Below are 23,993 nucleotides of genomic sequence, written 5' to 3'. Positions count from 1 at the left end.
TTGTTTATATAAACTTCTGGCACCTCTGCACCTTGTGTTATTTCCTATCTCTCTTTTCCTTCGGTCGAATGACTGGGGGTTGTGGGAAGGGAAGTGATACTTAACAGCTCTGCTGTGGTGCTCTTTGCCTCCTCCTGCTGGCCAGGAATGATATTCCCAACAGTAATTGATGATGATCCGTGGACTCACCTTGTCAAGAAATAAATACATTTATCAGGTAGGCATACATTTAGTTTCTTTGCATTTTCACACAGTTTAACAAATATAAAAAAGCAATAATAGCGAGAAATACAACCACTGCAAAAATGTACAGTTCCACCTCTGCATTGTGTACACCAAACTGAGTTGTCAAATATACAAGTGTCACTGGTTTTAATTGTGCACTGCTTCTGTCAAATACTGCAAGAGTATGCAAGATCCAAGATGGCAGAGCCCATTTTGTAGATATGGAGCTCTACTAACAAGCACCAGTAAGGTGTTAAAATAAGAGAATGGCTTAGTAGTAACTCCACTAATTTAGTAGTGTTCAGAAGTTTAACCTCTGTCATTTTGTTAGCAAAATGTGCAGGGTTTTGCAAATCCAGAGCATCTGCTGAAAACTCTCTTGAATATTTTTCCTGGTCCCTTTGGCTGTGTCCAATTAGAGATCAGATTTAAAGGGACATTATACACTTGATTTTTCTTTGCATAAATCTTTTGTAGATGATCCATTTATATAGCCCATACAGGTTTTTTTCTTTTTTTAAATTATATTTTTTCTTATTTTTAAATAACATTTTGCTGATTTCCAGACTCCTAACCAAGCCCAACAGTTTTAGGAGAATACTGATGTATACCTACTCCAGCTTGCTCCTGTTTGTAACAAGAGTCTTTTCATATGCAGAGGAAGGGGGAGGGGGGGTGTCTGTTATTTCCCACTTTCAGTGGGTGTTCTAGCTACCTTTTTAACACAGTTTTTTAAAACGGTTTTATACTGGTTTTTATATCAGTATCTGTGCAGATTATTCTTTACATGCAATTATATGAAAAATGGTGTATACTGTCCCTTTAAATGAGCTCTTACACTAATCTAAGTAATCAATGCGTGCAGCAAGGGTTAGACAAACTACAGAATATTTAGGTATAAAGTATGTTAAAGGGAACAAATCCATTTTAGAGATAAAAAGCAGACTGCTGTCACATAGTGCTCCAAGAATGGGCGATCTCTTAAGCAAACGTCCCTGCTTTCTTTCATGTAAGGTTTGGGAAACTTTGCCCCTCCTGGTAGGAATGTATATCCCATACGTCACTAGCTCATGGACTCTTGCTAATATGAAAGAAATGAATTTATCAGGTAAGTTCTTACATAAATTATGTTTTTCAACAAACTATATCAAGAGAAAGAAGTAAATGAATAATATAAGTAAATTAGAAAGTTTTTTAAAATGATATGCTTTATCTGAATCATGAGAGAAAAATTTTGGGTTTCATATCCCTTTAAGCATTTTTCAGGGGATATAATTTTAAGTTTAATGTCCCTTTAACCCCTTAAGGACCAATGCCATTTTTCAATTTCTTTCCCTTAAGGACCAGGGCTATTTTTACATTTCTGTGGTGTTTGTGTTTAGCTGTAATTTTCCTCTTACTCATGTACTGTACCCACACATTTTATATACCGTTTTTTCTCGCCACTAAATGGACTTTCTAAAGATACCATTATTTTCATCATATCTTATAATTTACTATTAAAAATATTATAAAATATGAGGAAAAAATGGAAAAAAACACACTTTTTCTAACTTTGACCCCCAAAATCTGTTACACATCTACAACCACCAAAAAAACAACCATGCTAAATAGTTAAATTATAGTTTTTCTTATTTTTAAATAACATTTTGCTGATTTCCAGACTCCTAACCAAGCCCAACAGTTTTAGGAGAATACTGATGTATACCTACTCCAGCTTGCTCCTGTTTGTAACAAGAGTCTTTTCATATGCAGAGGAAGGGGGAGGGGGAGTGTCTGTTATTTCCCACTTTCAGTGGGTGTTCTAGCTACCTTTTTAACACAGTTTTTTAAAACGGTTTTATACTGGTTTTTATATCAGTATCTGTGCAGATTATTCTTTACATGCAATTATATGAAAAATGGTGTATACTGTCCCTTTAAATGAGCTCTTACACTAATCTAAGTAATCAATGCGTGCAGCAAGGGTTAGACAAACTACAGAATATTTAGGTATAAAGTATGTTAAAGGGAACAAATCCATTTTAGAGATAAAAAGCAGACTGCTGTCACATAGTGCTCCAAGAATGGGCGATCTCTTAAGCAAACGTCCCTGCTTTCTTTCATGTAAGGTTTGGGAAACTTTGCCCCTCCTGGTAGGAATGTATATCCCATACGTCACTAGCTCATGGACTCTTGCTAATATGAAAGAAATGAATTTATCAGGTAAGTTCTTACATAAATTATGTTTTTCAACAAACAATATCAAGAGAAAGAAGTAAATGAATAATATAAGTAAATTAGAAAGTTGTTTAAAATTATATGCTTTATCTGAATCATGAGAGAAAAATTTTGGGTTTCATATCCCTTTAAGCATTTTTCAGGGGATATAATTTTAAGTTTAATGTCCCTTTAACCCCTTAAGGACCAATGCCATTTTTCAATTTCTTTCCCTTAAGGACCAGGGCTATTTTTACATTTCTGCGGTGTTTGTGTTTAGCTGTAATTTTCCTCTTACTCATGTACTGTACCCACACATTTTATATACCGTTTTTCTCGCCACTAAATGGACTTTCTAAAGATACCATTATTTTCATCATATCTTATAATTTACTATTAAAAATATTATAAAATATGAGGAAAAAATGGAAAAAAAACACACTTTTTCTAACTTTGACCCCCAAAATCTGTTACACATCTACAACCACCAAAAAAACAACCATGCTAAATAGTTTCTAAAATTTGTCCTGAGTTTAGAAATACCCAATGTTAACATGTTCTTTGCTTTATTTGCAAGTTATAGGGCAATAAATACAAGTAGCACTTTGCTATTTCAAAACCACTTTTTTTCAAAATGAGCGCTAGTTACATTGGAACACTGATATCTGTCAGGAATACCTAAATATCCCTTGACATGTATATATATTTTTTTTAGAAGACATCCCAAAGTATTGATCTATGCCCATTTTGGTATATTTCATGCCACCATTTCACCGCCAAATGCGATCAAATAAAAAAAAAAGTTCACTTTTTCACAAATTTTTTCACAAACTTTTCTCACAGAAATTATTTACAAACAACTTGTGCAATTATGGCATAAATGGTTGTAAGTGCTTCTCTGGGATCCCCTTTGTTCAGAAATAGCAGACTTATATGGCTTTGGCGTTGCTTTTTGGTAATTAGAAGGCTGCTAAATGCCACTGCGCACCACACGTGTTTTATGCCCAGCAGTGAAGGGGTTAATTAGGGAGCATGTAGGGAGCTTGTAGAGTTAATTTTAGCTTTAGTGTAGTGTAGTAGACAACCAAAAGTATTGATCTAGGCCCATTTTGGTATATTTAATGCCACCATTTCACCGCCAAATGCGATCAAATTTTAAAAAAAAACGTAATTTTTTTTGCAATTTTAGGTTTCTCACTGAAATTATTTACAAACAGCTTGTGCAATTATGGCACAAATGGTTGTAAATGCTTCTCTGGTATCCCCTTTGTTCAGAAATAGCAGACATATATGGCTTTGGCAATGCTTTTTGGTAATTAGAAGGCTGCTAAATGCCGCTGCACAGCACACCTGTATTATGTCTAGCAGTGAAGGGGTTAATTAGGGATCTTGTAGGGAGCTTGCAGGGTTAATTTTAGCTTTAGTGTAGAGATCAGCCTCCCACCTTACACATCAGACCCCCTGATCCCTCCCAAACAGCTCTCTTCCCTCCCCCACCCCACAATTGTCCCCGCCATCTTAAGTACTGGCAGAAAGTCTGCCAGTACTAAAATAAAAGGTATCTTTTTTTTTTTTAGCATATTTACATATGCTGCTGTGTAGGATCCCTCTTAGCCCCAAACCTCCCTGATCCCCCCCAAACAGCTCTCTAACCCTCCCCCTCTACATTATTGGGAGCCATCTTGGGTACTGGTAGCTGTCTGCCAGTACCCAGTTTACAAAAATAAAATGTATATTTTTTTATTTTTTCCCCACTTTTCTGTAGTGTAGCTTCCCCCCCCCAAGACTAAACCCCCACCCCCTCCCAGATCACTTTGATTAACATATTTATTCCCCCTCTCTCCCTCTAATTACAAGAAACCACACTGTTCCATAGTGTAACGGTTCCCACCCGCTCCCTCACCGTGCACGCGCCCGCCCGTCTCCCGTGTGCAAGCGCGCGCCCGTGCGTGCGTGCCTCCCCAGCAATCCCGCCCACGATCCCGCCCACCGGTAAGCCATCGATCGCCGCCAACCCGCCTCCCACGTCTGCTCCCACCCACCAACCATCGCGGCATCGATGTCCGGTGCAGAGAGGGCCACAGAGTGGCTCTCTCTGCATCGGATGGGGTAAAATGTTATTGCAGTGATGCCTCGATATTGAGGCATCACTACAATAACCGGAAAGCGGTTCGAAGCGATCAGGATCGCTTCCAGCCGCTTTCAACCCCAACGTCGTACAGGGTACGCCGCTGGTCTTTAAAGACCAGTTTGTGCAAGACGTACCCTGTACGACGCGTGTCGTTAAGGGGTTAACATTGCATGATTTTGGTGTGCCCCATCAGAACAATATCTGTTTTTGCATAATCTTTTCTCAAGACATTAATGTTTTATTGTTGTGTCCTTGGGAATTGTAGGTGTGTTCTGGCCTTTCCTCTTATGCCAGTAATTTTAAGCAACTTTCTAATTTACTCCTATTATCAATTTGTTTTCATTCTCTTGCTATCCTTATTTGAAAAAGCAAGAATGTAAACTTAGGAGCCAGCCCATTTTTGGTTCAGCACCTAAATGTAGCCACCAATCAGCAAGCGCTATCCAGGGTGCTGAACCAAAATGGGCCGGCTCCTTAGCTTACATTCCTGCTTTTTCAAATAAAGATATCAAGAGAACGAAGAGAAATTGATAATAGCAGTAAATTAGAAAGTTGTATAAAATTACTGCTCTATCTGAATCATGAAAAAGAACAATTTGGGTTTCATATCCTTTATTTGCTCACACACTTATTTTCTGAATTGTGGGTGGCTTGGGTATATACTGTAGTACCCCATTTATGTGCTTAGGGGGATGCTTCTTTTCTCCTTTTTGAATTGTATCTGTAGCTTGTGACGCCACCTTCATCCTCTTAACTCTCCCGTGTATTTCCTTTAGAATGTAAGTCAAAGTTCCTTTATTTGTCTGAAGCGTTCGCCACACTGAGCTGCTCAGGCAGCCCACGGCAGAACTCTATTTAGCTGAGAGGTTACGTTTCCATATCTCAGCAAATTGACGTGCGGGCCAGCCGGCGCCAAGCCAGATAGCCCAAAACCTTCGCCAGAAAATACTTGTGTGGGGGGGGGGGCACTTCTTGAAAGCCCAATAGCATTTTGTGGGGGAGGCCACAATGGGAGGGTGGGGACAGGTATGCTGTGTGCGGTTTAGGCAGGTTGTGGGCAGGGCAGTGTGTGGGCAAATGTATAGGAGCTGTGGAGGTTCTTGGAAAAGTGGATGTGGGAAACCCGGGGGGGGGGGGGTCACAGTTTGTGAGACACATAGGGGGCAAGCCATTATGCTAGTGGCGTTAGTGCCTCCCCTGGTGACCCCACTGTATACAAATTAATATAAAGGGATAAATTAAAACCTTTAAGCATGTGATTGCTATATTATTTTGTAACATTGGGGATTTATTGCCCTATATAAATCTGTTACTTCCTCTGATCTATTCTGTCCCTTTTCTGTTCTCTCTTTTTGTAAAAATAGTCTTTTATTTTTTTTCTTTCTGTGATGAAGGTTCTTCCTAATGGACGTTTTTTTATTTGACCAATTTCCCTATCCCACTAGGGTTGCCAGCTGTTCTACACAAAAATACTGGACAAACTGTAGGTGACTGGCATGGGTTGTAGGTGTGGTCACACAATGTCCCAACTCCAAACCTCTACTTTAGGACGCACCATATATATGTTTCACAATTGAGCACTTATTATATCCACTTGGCTGCCAGTAACACACATATAAATTATTTTACCTCTTTGGCTGTTAGTAACACATACACAGCAGTGATTTGACCCCCCTTTGACTACCAGTAGAGCACACAGAGCAATGCTTTACACCCATATGGTAAACAGTAAAAACACAGAGAAAAGAATGTATCCCCAGTTGCTCTATGTAACACACATAGCAGTGTTTAACTCCTTGTCTGCCAACAATACAAAGAGCAGTAAATGCACAGTATAACTTTTTGGCTATATTTATTATGCATAGAATGCCTTTAAAATCTAGCTGCCACTTCGGAGACTTAAAGGGCCATAATACCCAAATGTTGAAACACTTGAAAGTGATGCAGCATAGCTGTAAAAAGCTGACTAGAAAATATCACCTGAACATCTCTATGTAAAAAAGAAAGATATTTTACCTAAAAAGTTTCTCAGTAGCCACATCCTATTGTAAAGGACTTCTAAGCAGCAAATCAGTATGTCTGTCCCGGGGACAGCTAAGGGATTGAGCCTCGTGCACTCATGTTATTTCCCTATTCAGTTTAAGGAAGTTTACTATGAAATCTCATGAGAGTTAAAGGGCCATAATACCCAAATGTATAAACACTTGAAAGTGATGCAGCATAGCTGTAAAAAGCTGACTAGAAAATATCACCTGAACATCTCTATGTAAAAAAGAAAGATATTTTACCTCAAAAGTTCCTCAGTAGCCACTTCCCATTGTAAAGGATTTCTAAGCAGCATATTAGTATGTCTGTCCTGGGACAGCTGAAAGGATGAGTCTCATGCACTCTCATGTTATTTCCCTATTCAGTGTAACAATGAAATCTCATGAGAGTTAAGTCAAATCTCATGAGATCACAGTAAAAGAGTTCATGACCTCAGCACTGCTGATGCTGATTGGCTGCTGTTCATTTCTTCATTTTTATTTTATTTTTTACCTGCAGCTGGGAGCAGCTGAGTATAACTTTTTACACAGAACTTACTCTGCTGAGCTGAGGAGATTGTGAGGTAAAATATCTTCCTTTTTTACATAGAGATGCTCAGGTGATATTTTCCTGTCAGCTTTTTACAGTTATGCTGCATCAGATTTAGCATATGAGTATTATGTCCCTTTAAAAAAAATGGAGATTTAATAAAGTATTTTTGTAAAGCCTGCTGACATACTGGACTGTCCTGTTTAATATTGGATACCTGGCAACCTTATCCTACTCTGATTCTTTGCATTCCTGATAAGTTTGTGCAGACATCCTCAATCATGGCCCTCCAGAGGTTTTGGAACTACATTTCCCATAATGCTCAGCCAGCATATCAGCTGGCTGAGCATCATGGGAAATGTAGTTTCAAAACCTCTGGGCGGCCAAGTTTGTAGATGTCTGATAGTGTTTTTTCTTTACATTAAAGGGACAGTCAACACCAGAATTTTTGTTGTTTTAAAAGCTAGATAATCCCTTTATTACCCATTCCCCAGTTTTGCATAACCAACACAGTTATAATAATACACTTTTTACCTCTGTGATTACCTTGTATCTAATCATCTTCTGTCTTCTGACAGCCCCCTGATCACATGACATTTTATTTATTATCTATTGACTTTCATTTTAGCCAATTAGTGCAGTATCTGCCACAATCCACGGGCGTGCTCACAATGTTATCTATAGGGTTTACCTGAACTAGCTCTCCCCTGCTGTGAAAAGCAAATACAAAAGCATGTGATTAGAGGCGGCCTTCAAGGGCTTAGAAATTATCATATGAGCCTTCCTAGGTCTAGCTTTCAACTAAGAATACCAAAAGAACAAAGCAAAATTGGTGATAAAAGTAAATTGGAAAGTTGTTTAAAATTACTTGCCCTATTTGAAACATGAAAGTTTTTTTTTAACTTGACTGTCCCTTTAACTGATACAGTGTGTGGTTATATCTGCCTAATATGTAGCTTTCTCCTAGGTCCTAGCAGAGTTACTGACTGGTTTGAGGGCCTGCGAGGAAGGCAGAACGCCTGTTTATCTGGTAACTATGTGCTTAAATAGCAGTTTGAATCTCTTGACTTTATTTAGATCTGTTTTTGTACCATCGTATCCACATTTACGCTAATATATCAATGTCATGACTATCACTTTCTGTTTTTGTATGTTCATTTGAAAAATAATCAGGAAGAAAAAATGCAGTACCACACTCCGTAAAAATAAAATACACCTTTTATTAAAAAAATGGTTAAAACTTTGGGTTACAAAGAATAGTGACAGCCTGCCACATGTATGGAGAGAAAGCGCAGCACACGGGCTTACGCGTTTCGGCAGATTGCCGTAATCGTAGCCTGGTGTGTATCTATCCTCCTTACCTTTAAGAACACCTAAAACCATGCTGATAGGATAAAAAATTTGCTTATCCCTCCCTCTAATAAAGAGCACTTTAGGAATACCTGCAACTTGTAGTTAACCATTTGTGTACTCAATATCTCCTGTATATATATACATGATAATAGGATATAACATGTTTGTAAAAAATGCTTTCCTGAACAAGTTTTATTATAAAAATTTGGAGAATTGAGACACATGATAACTATAGTTTTGATATTTGTGTTAGTAATGTTTGGGATATATAAAACCAGATACGAAAATGTGCAATTTCAAAATGTTAAGCTAACTGGACTAGGGATGTTTTTCTAGGAATTATTGCTGAACTTACTGTTATGCAAAGGGCCAATTTTTGGTGTTCCCCATACCTGCCTTTAACATTAGTAGTTAATTAGTTGGATGACTCTGGGAGAATTGATGATATTTAGTGCTAACAGAGAATATAGGTTCAGACTATAGTGTATACACAAACATCTGTACACACCTATAACGTACATGTATGTATGCTAACGTGCACACGTATGTACACAATATACATACATCCATGCGTGTATTAGATGTATGGAGGTGGAATTATCTTATTCCCAATAGTTTATAATATCGTATCTGGAATTCAGACCTTCTGGGACTCTAGTATCCAGAACATCTCCCTTCTCGCCAAGAGTTTATCTAAATCACCTCCCCTTTTGGGAAACTTTACTTCCTCAATGGCACACCATTTAAGTGTACCGATTTCACCATTTTGGTTTTCAGTAAAGTGCCGCACTAGGGGTGTTTGTGATTTGCCTCTCGTGATGGTGGATATATGCTCCCTTATCTGTGTCTTAATGTCCCTTGAGGTAAGACCTATGTATTGCACTTTGCACACATGACATGTGAGCATATATATCACACTCATAGTCGTGCAGTTCATACAAGTTTTAATCTGAAAAACCTCTCCTGTCACCTGGGACTTAAATGACTTGGTTTTATCCAGGTACTCACATGGTTTGCATTTTTTGTGACCGCAGTTGTACATACCCCTGCTGGTCATCCAAGTGCTTTGTGTTTTGGTCTGTGACTTTAGTTTTGTAGGTGATAATAGTGACCCCAACGTGGGACACTTCCTCGAGCTACACCTTACACCCCTCTTGACCACCTTGATAAGTTTATCGTCAGCGGCCAAAATGGGTAAATGTTTCCCGTATTATACTTGTAACCTGTGGAAACTGAGCGCTATAACTTGTGACAAATGTCACTCCTTTATAGTCCTCTTTTTGTTTCCGTCTCCCTCCAAGGAAATTCTCTCTCGTCCTGGGCTCTACCTGCATTCGGGCTTTTCTAATTACTTTATGAGAGTAAACTCTCTCTTTCAGTCTATGTTCCAAGGCAGCTGCCTCCTGATGGTAATCTCCATCATTTGAGCAATTCCTCTTAAGGCGAATAAATTCGCCCTTTGCTACTGCCGTATGCCATGTAGTAGTTTGTTGCCACTAATAGGCTTTCTGTATACTTTAGTGGTGACCTTATTTTCTCTAGTGCCCATCAATACTAGATCCAAATAGTTGATCGTTGTGGGATTGTGTTCATAAGTGAAACTCATACCCACATCATTGTCATTTAGGCTTTCCACAAAACCCACGATGTCTATGGGATCCCCTTTCCAGATAAACAGGAGATCGTCAATATACCTCCCATACATGACGATTCGATTCTTATAGACGTTTCTATCTCCAAAGATGTGGAAAAATTCCCACCAACCTAAAAATAGGTTGGCGTAAGATGGGGCAAACTTGGCCCCCATCGCTGTTCCACATCTTTGGAGATAGAAAACGTCTTGAAACTGGAAGAAATTGTGGGTCAAAAGATACCTGGTCACTTTCAATACAAAGTCCTGAAATTCTCTTGAAAACTCTGAATAATTTCTAAGAAAGAATTTTATAGCCCGTAGGCCTTCCTCATGAGGGATCGAGGAGTATAGGGACACAGTATCTACTGTTATCCAATGATAGTCATGATCCCAAATTTGTGTTTCCATCATGCTGAGAACATGCTTTGTGTCCTTAATATATGATGGAAGTGATTTGACAAAAGGTTGAAGTATAGTGTCTAACCACTGGGAAAGGTGTTCTAAAAGAGACCCTATTCCACTTACTATGGGACGACCTTGTATATCATTAAGCGACTTATGGACTTTAGGTAGGTGATGGACCAGGGGTATTCTTAGGTTATCTACCATTAAGAATTCCATGGTTTTCAAATCAATGCACCCCTGTTCCATCCCATCGTCCAATAAGTGGCGTAATTCTCTCTTAAAGGTCTCAGTGGGGTCCCTTAGCAGTGTGATGTAGTTTCTTTCATTGCTTAATTGTCTCAATGCCTCTTTCACATAGACATCCCTGTCCAAGACTACTACTGACCCCCCTTGTCCGCATTCTTGATGACAAGTTCAGTGTCATCCTGCAGTTGTTTTAGTGCTATTCTCTCTTCACCTTTCAAATTTGAAAAATAAAACATATATTTAAAAAAAAAAAAATACTTACTCTGAAGTTTTTTATATAATGTTTTTATTAATTTCTTTATCTTGTAACACAAAAGCAAATTGTTTATGTCCCTATTTCTCCTCAACAGAAAGATTTAATTATGGAAGAATCTGAGATGGGGAAAAGTGCTGTAGAATGCAGTGAGAAATGGTCTGAAGAAAAAAACAAAGAACTCCAATGTGTACAGAGATTAAGCCAGAAATACTTAGATCATAGAGCTGGCAAAATTCCAGAAAACGCTGCGTTTTGTTTTGCCACTGCTGTCAATTTGTGTTTGACTAAGAAAAAGCCATTGCTATTAGAGGTAATTGTACATTTAATTAATAACTCAAGAAGCAACTTTTAGCCTGTGTTTAATATCAAGATTTAAAGGGACAGTCAACACCAGAATGTTTGTTATTTAAAAAGATAGATAATCCTTTTATTACCCATTCCCTAGTTTTGCACAACCAACACAGTTATATTAAAGTGAAGGTAAAGTTTAGCGCAAGTGAAAGCAGTAGTTTGTTAATTAGTTGATATATACCAAGATCGCTAATTTTTTAACTCATTTTTGTATACATATCAATATAAAATAAATACTTTTTTTCTCCTTGTTCGGCTGCTTATAGCTCCTCCCTCCATCTAGTTCCTGGTTTTTCTTCTGTATTACGTATAGAGCGTTACCACCCGCTCTATACGTACTGTCTTTGAGCGTTCTCGATTCTCTGAATGTTTGCGCATGCGCACTGTTGCCAAATGTGTGTAAACACACTGCGTTCAGGCGAGTAGCTTGATTGACTGCGATTTGCGCATGCGCTAAGCTGGAACGAGCACGGCTCACAAGACATAGGAAGTGAAACTAACGCATGCGCACAATTTATACTAATGCAGTGACGTCAAATGACGGCCGCCTAACGGCCAGACATATGATTGGGTACTAGAAAAACGTGACCTGGCTCCGAAAAAAAAAAAAAAAAACGGGCAGATTACACAACGAATATTTTCAAGATTAGAAAAGCGGATAAATAGGTAAATATTGAGAAATACGAAAATTGATGACTTAAACTACCATTATTTTTAATGCTATTTACATTTGCAAGCATCAACACAAGCTAACTTTACCTTCACTTTAATATACTTTTTACCTCTGTGATTACCTTTTAGCTACGCCTCTGTAGACTGCCCCCTTATTTCAGTTCTTTTGACAGACTTGCATTTTAACCAATCACTGCTGACTCCTAAGTAGCTCCATGTGCGTGAGCACAATGTTATCTATATGACACACATGAACTAATGCCCTTTAGTGGTAAAAAAAACTGTCAAAATGCATTCAGATAAGAGGCTGACTTCAAGGTTTAAGAAATTGGCATATGAACCTCCTAGGTTTAGCTTTCAACTAAGAATACCAAGAGAACAAAGTAAAATTGATGATAAAAGTAAATTGGAAAGTTGTTTAAAATGATATGCCTCATCTGAATCATGAAAGTTTATTTTGAACGTTCAAATGTGCTTTGTTCCTTTAGTATCCCTTGTTGGAAAAGAAAACGCACATATCCTACTCTAGTGGGAGCTAGCTGGTGATTGGTGCCTGCACACATTTGTCTCTTGTGAGTGGCTAACTAGATGTGTTCAGCAAGCTGCCAGTAGTGTAATGCTGCTCCTTCAGCAAAGATAGTGAAACATATTTAATAACAAAAGTAAATTTGAAAGTTGTTTAAAATTGTATGATCTATCCGAATCATGAATTATATTTTTTCCTGTCCCTTTAATCAAATTTCATAGCGTGTTCCCATCTAAATGCTCATTAATCTATAAATACACCTTAAGCACAACTTTCGGTGCTTGGTTACTCCTGCCCATTCCTTTTTTTTTTTCTTGTGGGCAGGAGGTGGAAACAAACTTATCACCAAATAAAGGGACAGCAAAGCAAGCTCTGGAACTATTGCTCATCCTGTCACATACATACTTCTAAAGCAGAGATGCAGGAATGCCCCCTGCCGTTTCTTTGTGGGGTGGGTGGTATAGCTTTTAAATGGCTGCAACTCCAATCAGAATAGTAAACAAATAGTTTGGAATGTACACTCATTCTTTATTTTACCAGCTTTCTCTGTAAATTAACTTGTGTTTTGTTTTTGTTTTTAAATATGTGCCAGAGTGTCTGTCTCTAACTGGCAACAGCATTTGGTCTGGCTGGAAAAATACTCTAAAAGATCAAAATACTTAAAGGGACACTAAACCCATTTTTTTTCCCCATAATTCATATAAAGCAGCAATTTTAAGCAACTTTCTAATTTACTCCTATTATCAATTTTTCTGAGTTCTCTTGCTATCTTTATTTAAAAAGCAGGAATGTGATGCATAGGAGCCGGCCCATTTTTGGTTGAGAACCTGGGTTATGCTTGCTTATTGGTGGGTAAATGTCAGCCTCCAATAAGCAAGCACTATCCATGGTGCTGAACCTAAAATGGGCTGGCTGCTAATATTTACATTCCTGCTTTTAAATTAAAGATAGCAAGAGAAAAAAGAAATTTGATAATAGGAGTAAATTAGAAAGTTGCTTAAAATTTCATGCTCTATCTGAATCATGAAAGAAAAAAAAATGGGTTCAGTGTCCCTTTAAAGGGACATTAAACACCAAAAATGTTATTGTTTAAAAAGATATATAATCCTTTTATTTACCATTCCCCAGTTTTACACAACCAACACTGTTATAGAAATATACTTTTTACCTCTGTAATTACCTTGTATTTAAGCCTCTGCAGACGGCCTCCTTATCTCAGATCTTTTGACAGACTTGCATTTCAGGCAATTAAAGGGACATTAAACCCAAAATTTTTCTTTCATGATTCAGATAGAAAATACAATTTTAAACAACTTTAAAATTTACTTCTATTATCTAATTTGCTTCATTTTTCAGATATACTTTGTTGAAGAAATATCAATCCACATGGGTGAGCCAATCACACGAGGCATCTATGTGCAGCCACCAATCAACAGCTACTGTGCCTATCTGGATATGCTTTTCAGCCAAGGATATCAAGAGAATGAAGCATATTAGATTATAGAAGTAAATTAGATAGTTGTTGAAAATTGCATGCTCTTTCTAAACCATGAAAGAAAAAATATGGGTTTAATATCCCTTTAATGCTGACTCTTAAATAACTGTAAATAGCTGTGAAAAACTGTAATTTGGACCTTACTGTCCCTTTAAGCCAAAACAAATTAAACTTGTGCTAACAAAATTAAAAATGTATTTTGTATGCAACTCCTTTTCAATATATTGCTCATTTGCTGATACATCATGTCCATATATTATATGATACTCAAATTATTTCCCTTCATGATTCAGAAAGAGTATACAATTTTAAACAATTTTACAATTTACCACTAGGTAGGTTCATGAGCTGGGAGCTAGATGCTGATTGGTGGCTGGAGACATATGGCTCTTTCAGCTAGTTCCCATTAGTGCATTGCTGCTCTTTTAACAAAGGATACTAAGAGAATTAAGCAAAATTGTAAAGTTGTTTAAAATGTATGCTCTATCTTTATCATGAAAGAAAATTTGGGGCTTCATGTCCCTTTAAGGGGGGAAATAAAGTCAACATAAAATGTGAATGATTCAGATAGCACATGCAATTTTAAAATGTTTCCAATTTACTTCTATTATCACATTTGCTTCTTTCTCTTAGTATCCTTTGAGGTAGGCTCAGGAGCAGGAATGCTTTACTTGGAGCTAGCTGAACACATCTGGTTAGCAAATGCAGTCACCAATCACCACCTAGCTCCCAGTAGTGCACAGCTACTCCTGAGCCTACCTATGTTTGCTTTTCAACAACGGATACCAAGATACCAAAGCTAGTAAATAATAAAGTTGTTTAAAATTGAATGTTCTGTTTAAAGTATAAAGGTTTGACTTCCCTGTCCCTTTAACAACATGTATTAATGCTTGTGATTGCCTTTGGTATGTCAGGCAGTGACACCACTATTGCTTGTTTGTGTACAGTATATGTATTCTATGTATTGTCTTTTTTATGCAGATAAGAAAAATGTTACAATGTGTCTCATTTCTAGGTGTGTAGAATGATAGAGCGAGCCAATCACCATTACAGAGAGTGGCGTGAGGGACGAGAACAACATAAAGGGTTCCAGAAGGAGTTATCTACAAATGTCCCAGAAGAAAGTGATGACGGTTCATCATTTTCTATTTGTACAGAAGGAGCCATTTCAAACGTGCCCGCCAGTGTTTCTGATGAATCTCAATTCAAACATTCTGTTATTCCAAAGGTCAGGAATACCGAGGCAGCCTGCAGAGACCCAGAATCTATTCCATGTGAATTTGGAAGTTGCTATGTCCATGAAGCACAGGCTACATGGGATCAAGCAAACAGAGGTATCAAAAACCAACAGCATCATGAACAGCACAAGGCTTGTGAGAATTCTGAGAATTCCACTCCTGATACAGGTAAACAACAAGGAAATCAATGAAATACATGTTATACCTACTGAGAAACTGCAAATTAAAAAGCCCACAAAATATTAAAACTTTTATTTGGTAGCAAAATGGGGCCAGGAGGTTAAAATTAAACTTTCATGATTCATATAGAGTGTACAATTTTATGTTGCAGTTTAACTCTACTGTTAACCTCTAAACACTTTATCTTTGAAGGAGTTAAATAGCACAGGTCTCGCTGGTAGTGGCAAAGCCACGCTATAGCCCGATGCCTTCAGGAGGGAGGCATGTTGTAATAGTGTGTCTCTGTGCTTTTGGTGACACTCATGCTATTACAGGCCCAAAACCACTGAAAGACACTCAAAGGGTACATCTGAGTTGTTAAGGGGTTAAATTTACCTCTTTCCCTTGGTATCTCTTGTTCAAACTCCTTTCGATAACTTGTATAGAGTTAAAAATAGTACTTGCATGTGAGACGTATACTGTAGTCAAAATTTGGTTGTAAATTTAGAAAACTGATGTTTACCAAAGATTTGATGAGGATCACTGGACAGTAAATCAGAAACCACAGCCTTAAAGGGACAGTCTACACCAGAATTGTTATTGTTTAAAAAGATAGATAATCCCTTTAGTACCCATTCCCTAGTTTTGCACAACCAACACAGTTATATAAATACACTTTTTACCTCTGTGATTACCTTGTATCTAAGCCTAAGTAAACTGCCCCCTTATTTCAGTGCTTTTGACAGACATCCGATTTAGCCAATCAGAGCTGGCTCACTGAAACTCCACGTGCATGAGCACAGTGTTATCTATATGACACACATGAACTAACACCCTCTAGTGGTTAAACATAGTCAAAATGCCCTGAGAGAAGAGGCGGCCTTCAAGGGCTTAGAAATTAGCATATGAAGCTCCTAGGTTTAGCTTTCAACTAAGAATACCAAGAGAACAAAGCAAAATTGGTGATAGAAGTAAATTACGGCTAGATTTAGAGTTTGGCGGTAAAAGGGCTGTTAACGATCCGCGGGTTTTTTTCTGGCCGCACCATAAATTTAACTCTGGTATCGAGAGTTCAAACAAATGCTGCGTTAGGCTCCAAAAAAGGAGCGTAGAGCATTTTTACCGCAAATACAACTCTCGATACCAGAGTTGCTTACGGACGCGGCCGGCCTCAAAAACGTGCTCGTGCACGATTCTCCCATAGGAAACAATGGGGCTGTTTGAGCTGAAAAAAAACCTAACACCTGCAAAAAAGCAGCGTTCAGCTCCTAACGCAGCCCCATTGTTTCCTATGGGGAAACACTTCCTACGTCTGCACCTAACACTCTAACATGTACCCCGAGTCTAAACACCCCTAGCCTTACACTTATTAACCCCTAATCTGCCGCCCCCGCTATCGCTGACCCCTGCATTACACTTTTAACCCCTAATCTGCCGCTCCGTAAACCGCCGCCACCTACGTTATCCCTATGTACCCCTAATCTGCTGCCCTAACATCGCCGACCCCTATGTTATATTTATTAACCCCTAATCTGCCCCCCACAACGTCGCCGACACCTGCCTACACTTATTAACCCCTAATCTGCCGACCGGACCTGAGCGCTACTATAATAAAGTTATTAACCCCTAATCCGCCTCACTAACCCTATCATAAATAGTATTAACCCCTAATCTGCCCTCCCTAACATCGCCGACACCTACCTTCAAACATTAACCCCTAATCTGCCGACTGGAGCTCACCGCTATTCTAATAAATGTATTAACCCCTAAAGCTAAGTCTAACCCTAACACTAACACCCCCCTAAGTTAAATATAATTTTTATCTAACGAAATAAATTAACTCTTATTAAATAAATGATTCCTATTTAAAGCTAAATACTTACCTGTAAAATAAATCCTAATATAGCTACAATATAAATTACATTTATATTATAGCTATTTTAGGATTAATATTTATTTTACAGGTAACTTTGTATTTATTTTAACCAGGTACAATAGCTATTAAATAGTTAAGAACTATTTAATAGTTACCTAGTTAAAATAATTACAAATTTACCTGTAAAATAAATCCTAACCTAAGATATAATTAAACCTAACACTACCCTATCAATAAAATAATTAAATAAACTACCTACAATTACCTACAATTAACCTAACACTACACTATCAATAAATTAATTAAACACAATTGCTACAAATAAATACAATTAAATAAACTATCTAAAGTACAAAAAATAAAAAAGAACTAAGTTACAGAAAATAAAAAAATATTTACAAACATAAGAAAAATATTACAACAATTTTAAACTAATTACACCTACTCTAAGCCCCCTAATAAAATAACAAAGACCCCCAAAATAAAAAATTCCCTACCCTATTCTAAATTTAAAAAGTTACAAGCTCTTTTACCTTACCAGCCCTGAACAGGGCCCTTTGCGGGGCATGCCCCAAGAAGTTCAGCTCTTTTGCCTGTAAAAGAAAACATACAATACCCCCCCCCCCAACATTACAACCCACCACCCACATACCCCTAATCTAACCCAAACCCCCCTTAAATAAACCTAACACTAAGCCCCTGATGATCTTCCTACCTTGTCTTCACCATGCCAGGTTCACCGATCCGTCCTGGCTCCAAGATCTTCATCCAACCCAAGCGGGGGTTGGCGATCCATAATCCGGTGCTCCAAAGTCTTCCTCCTATCCGGCAAGAAGAGGACATCCGGACCGGCAAACATCTTCTCCAAGCGGCATCTTCTATGTTCTTCCATCCGATGACGACCGGCTCCATCTTGAAGACCTCCAGCGCGGATCCATCCTCTTCTTCCGACGACTAGACGACGAATGACGGTTCCTTTAAGGGACGTCATCCAAGATGGCGTCCCTCGAATTCCGATTGGCTGATAGGATTCTATCAGCCAATCGGAATTAAGGTAGGAATTTTCTGATTGGCTGATGGAATCAGCCAATCAGAATCAAGTTCAATCCGATTGGCTGATCCAATCAGCCAATCAGATTGAGCTCGCATTCTATTGGCTGATCGGAACAGCCAATAGAATGCGAGCTCAATCTGATTGGCTGATTGGATCAGCCAATCGGATTGAACTTGATTCTGATTGGCTGATTCCATCAGCCAATCAGAAAATTCCTACCTTAATTCCGATTGGCTGATAGAATCCTATCAGCCAATCGGAATTCGAGGGACGCCATCTTGGATGACGTCCCTTAAAGGAACCGTCATTCGTCGTCTAGTCGTCGGAAGAAGAGGATGGATCTGCGCTGGAGGTCTTCAAGATGGAGCCGGTCGTCATCGGATGGAAGAACATAGAAGATGCCGCTTGGAGAAGATGTTTGCCGGTCCGGATGTCCTCTTCTTGCCGGATAGGAGGAAGACTTTGGAGCACCGGATTATGGATCGCCAACCCCCGCTTGGGTTGGATGAAGATCTTGGAGCCAGGACGGATCGGTGAACCTGGCATGGTGAAGACAAGGTAGGAAGATCATCAGGGGCTTAGTGTTAGGTTTATTTAAGGGGGGTTTGGGTTAGATTAGGGGTATGTGGGTGGTGGGTTGTAATGTTGGGGGGGGGGTATTGTATGTTTTCTTTTACAGGCAAAAGAGCTGAACTTCTTGGGGCATGCCCCGCAAAGGGCCCTGTTCAGGGCTGGTAAGGTAAAAGAGCTTGTAACTTTTTAAATTTAGAATAGGGTAGGGAATTTTTTATTTTGGGGGTCTTTGTTATTTTATTAGGGGGCTTAGAGTAGGTGTAATTAGTTTAAAATTGTTGTAATATTTTTCTTATGTTTGTAAATATTTTTTTATTTTCTGTAACTTAGTTCTTTTTTATTTTTTGTACTTTAGATAGTTTATTTAATTGTATTTATTTGTAGCAATTGTGTTTAATTAATTTATTGATAGTGTAGTGTTAGGTTAATTGTAGGTAATTGTAGGTAGTTTATTTAATTATTTTATTGATAGGGTAGTGTTAGGTTTAATTATATCTTAGGTTAGGATTTATTTTACAGGTAAATTTGTAATTATTTTAACTAGGTAACTATTAAATAGTTCTTAACTATTTAATAGCTATTGTACCTGGTTAAAATAAATACAAAGTTACCTGTAAAATAAATATTAATCCTAAAATAGCTATAATATAAATGTAATTTATATTGTAGCTATATTAGGATTTATTTTACAGGTAAGTATTTAGCTTTAAATAGGAATCATTTATTTAATAAGAGTTAATTTATTTCGTTAGATAAAAATTATATTTAACTTAGGGGGGTGTTAGTGTTAGGGTTAGACTTAGCTTTAGGGGTTAATACATTTATTAGAATAGCGGTGAGCTCCGGTCGGCAGATTAGGGGTTAATAATTGAAGTTAGGTGTCGGCGATGTTAGGGAGGGCAGATTAGGGGTTAATACTATTTATGATAGGGTTAGTGAGGCGGATTAGGGGTTAATAACTTTATTATAGTAGCGCTCAGGTCCGCTCGGCAGATTAGGGGTTAATAAGTGTAGGTAGGTGTCGGCGACGTTGTGGGGGGCAGGTTAGGGGTTAATAAATATAACATAGGGGTCGGCGATGTTAGGGGCAGAAGATTAGGGGTACATAGGGATAACGTAGGTGGCGGCGATTTGCGGTCGGAAGATTAGGGGTTAATTATTTTAAGTAGCTTGCGGCGACGTTGTGTGGGGCAAGTTAGGGGTTAATAAATATAATATAGGGGTCGGCGGGGTTAGGGGCAGCAGATTAGGGGTACATAAGTATAACGTAGGTGGCGGTCGGCAGATTAGGGGTTAAAAATTTTAATCGAGTGGCGGCGATGTGGGGGGACCTCGGTTTAGGGGTACATAGGTAGTTTATGGGTGTTAGTGTAGTTTAGGGTACAGTAGTTAAGAGCTTTATGAACCGGCGTTAGCCAGAAAGCTCTTAACTCCTGCTTTTTTCAGGCGGCTGGAATCTTGTCGTTAGAGCTCTAACGCTCACTGCAGAAACGACTCTAAATACCAGCGTTAGAAAGATCCCATTGAAAAGATAGGCTACGCAAATGGCGTAGGGGGATCTGCGGTATGGAAAAGTCGCGGCTGTAAAGTGAGCGTTAGACCCTTTAATCACTGACTCCAAATACCAGCGGGCGGCCAAAACCAGCGTTAGGAGCCTCTAACGCTGGTTTTGACGGCTACCGCCGAACTCTAAATCTAGGCCTTAGACAGTTGTTTAAAATGACATTCTCTATCTGAATCATGAAAGTTTATTTTAGACTAGACTGTCCCTTTAATTTAATTCAAGTACTCCTAACAGTCCAGGTTTTCATGATATCTTAACTAGAGCACAGGTGAAATAATCAGCTGATGGGTGAAAGGGGGTTAATAACCACGGTTACTGCTTAGTCGATTACTACACATGTGCTCTAGTTAAGATATCATGAAAATCTGGCCTGTTAGGGATACTTAAAGGACCATTAAACTTGACATTTTAACAATGTGTAAACTGTTTCATTATTGTAAGTAAAACATTATTGCAATATACATTCATTATTTATTTTGCTTGTAAAATGCATCTAAAAATTGTGCTTGCTTTACTTTCTCCCAGGGAGGTTTGGGTTAAATACTTTTTAGGCAATTAATGTAAGCTTTTGTTTTCTTCACATACCCCCCTAAGATTCACAGCAGTCACATTTGTAAAAGGTGGAATATCAGTTTTGCATCATTATAATAGGGGAAGAATTCTTTGCAATAGTAACTAAGTTGAATCACTGCTAAACCCCCTTAAAGGGACAGTATACTGTAAAATTGTTTTTCACTTAATGCGTTTCAATTACAGTACTCTTTTATCAATTGCATAATATTAAAATGTATGAGAATTTGCTTTTTAAGGTTTATTTGTTTATATGAATTAGCTGGTTTTGTGTTTTGAAGCCACAACCTAATAAAATGGATTGAGCTTGTAGGTATAATCAGATCTCATTACTTTATCACATTTTGTACATATGCATGCTTCTTTATCTTATATCTGTCCATAAACCAAAGAGTAATACTTTGGAGATAACAATGGAAAATTAACATTTTATTCACTTATCTCTTCTATACCCCACTGGGAGTGTCATTTTTTCTGCTGGTTGTGTTTACACATCTTATCTATAGCTTGGACCTAAGGCCAGAAACTTTCAGAATAGGCAGGGATACCACAGGCTAAATCAACTATTTCAAATGCCAATATAAATGTCAAGGAAATACTTGTAACCAATTTAATAAACTCCAGCAGATAAAGTGGATAATTGGGAACAAATTATAGGGGAGAAACATTTTGAGTAAACTGTCCCTTTAAGGGAAATGATAAGGGCAGGCTTCTCCAGTCTCCCTCAACTGCACATGAGCATACAGTTTGTGCTATATCTGAATATTAGTTTGTAGTTGGATAGCAAGAATTATTTTGTTCTGGGGGACAGTGAAATCAGTGAAATTAACAAACATAAAACAATATACTCATTTGATAAAATTAAGCTGCAGTTTTCATTGCAAAATTATTTTTCATTAGTGGTCATTTAAACTCCCTCTAAAATATCGCTAACATTCCAGATCCCTTTAGATAAAGAGGAACGTTTACTATCACTTTAATAGATTCTGAATCTGCAGTATTTATGTGTCTTACAAATATAACATTTGTTAATAAGAACCACATATCTGATACAGAATTATTACTAATTACTGTTTCCTTTTTGCAGACAGTGAATCAGTTTCATGGGGAATTCAAGTGAATGAACAAAAGCGTCAGCTGATGCTGAATATTTCTCTGTATGAAGACGAGAAGCTGGATAGTTCTGTCTTGTTTGATTCTACCTGACAGAGATACAAATTTCACCTGGCAGAAAATCTATATAGTGCACACTACCTCATGTGACTCTTTTTTCCCCAGAGTGTACACATTTGTTTGTTTTTATATACATTTCTGTCATCTTCTAATCCATCTGCTTCAATACCCTCTTGTTTTCTCTCATCATTGTTTTGTCATTTCTTTAGATATACTCCCTCTTCTAAACATGATTTAAACACACCTGTTCTAAAGAAATACTCACTTGACTGTGCTTCTTCTTCCAAATACTATCCCCCTTTTCTTGTCATATACACCTCCAAGCTGCTTGTGAGATTTGTCTGTAATTGTAATTGAAATATATGAATAATTCCAGTCTGACTTCAAGTCTCTACAATCCCTTACAATGACCATCTTGCAGCCAAGTCTAATAGACAAACCTGTTTAGTTCCTATGCTGGACTTCTCACTTGCTTTTGATACTCTAACGTTCTCTGCTCTATCCATTTTTAAGTCTTTTAATTGAATTGGTTGGTTCTCCTATCTGTCATCTTTACTTTAGCGTGTCCTTCTCTGGTGCTTTTTCTAAGGACTTGATCATTTAAACCTCTCTGCTCTGTTGAGATTATCTAAGAAATCTGCTCTGTTGGGAGTTTGTCTAAGAGTAATGCATGCTGCATTACAATAATTATATATTGTCTTGAAGAAGGCCCACAAATGGGTCGAAACGTCGACATCTACAATTAATGTGAAATTTACTTGGAAATAAAATTATACTGTTCTTAGTTTCAATACAAGTCCTGCGATTGCCCTCCCACATTTAGACTATATATATATACATACATACATACAGTAGACAGTATTGTAGGACAGGATCCAGTGTCAATCCTCAACATCCCAAATAATGACAGCCAGCACAAGAGATTACAAATATCACCATTTAATTGTTAAGAAAACATAACGTTTTGGCCCCTCAAGGAGGCCTTGGTCACATGAAGCAAGTCACATAAGACAGGCATTTATAAATTTATAAATATTTGGTTTGAACTATTCTCCAATCAGAGCTCTAGCTACCAATACTTCCTCATTTTTATTTAATCTAAATTAACATTCATTCCTTATTCTAGAATTAAATAATACAAAAGAGTTGTTGTTACACGTATTGTCATACCAGTAGGGGTGGTAAAATTTGAAGTTTTTTTTTAAAGTATAGAATAGAAAATTAAAAAATATATATAACATGTATAAGATGTTATGAAAATATTTTGTTGTCACAAAATGAAATGTGGGCAGAGATAGTAAATGCAATGTTTTAAAAATATTGTATTTGTGCATCTGTATGTGTATTTAATTGCTTCATCAGCTGTGTACAGATATATATAACAGATATATATATACAGGGAGTGCAGAATTATTAGGCAAATGAGTATTTTGACCACATCATCCTCTTTATGCATGTTGTCTTACTCCAAGCTGTATAGGCTCGAAAGCCTACTACCAATTAAGCATATTAGGTGATGTGCATCTCTGTAATGAGAAGGGGTGTGGTCTAATGACATCAACACCCTATATCAGGTGTGCATAATTATTAGGCAACTTCCTTTCCTTTGGCAAAATGGGGCAAAAGAAGGACTTGACAGGCTCAGAAAAGTCAAAAATAGTGAGATATCTTGCAGAGGGATGCAGCACTCTTAAAATTGCAAAGCTTCTGAAGCGTGATC

The 23,993-nt window shown here is 37.8% G+C and overlaps 1 protein-coding gene across 1 annotated transcript in view; it reads left to right on the top strand.

The window, feature by feature from the left end:
- The window catches only part of IRAK2 (interleukin 1 receptor associated kinase 2), a 79,610-nt gene extending 56,017 nt beyond the window's left edge, over positions 1-23,593 (top strand). The window contains exons 11-14 of the mRNA XM_053720773.1: positions 8,097-8,159; positions 11,117-11,332; positions 15,082-15,472; positions 22,188-23,593. Of these exons, the coding sequence (XP_053576748.1) occupies positions 8,097-8,159; positions 11,117-11,332; positions 15,082-15,472; positions 22,188-22,306 (789 nt within the window). The 3' untranslated portion in view covers positions 22,307-23,593. The remainder of the gene's footprint in view (positions 1-8,096; positions 8,160-11,116; positions 11,333-15,081; positions 15,473-22,187) is intronic.
- The last annotated feature ends 400 nt before the right edge of the window (positions 23,594-23,993 follow it).

The sequence above is a fragment of the Bombina bombina genome, chromosome 7, assembly GCF_027579735.1.
Source record: "Bombina bombina isolate aBomBom1 chromosome 7, aBomBom1.pri, whole genome shotgun sequence".
Classification (NCBI taxonomy): domain Eukaryota; kingdom Metazoa; phylum Chordata; class Amphibia; order Anura; family Bombinatoridae; genus Bombina; species Bombina bombina.
The sequence above is the reverse complement of the archived record's forward strand: the minus strand, read 5'-3'. Positions and strand labels throughout refer to the sequence as shown.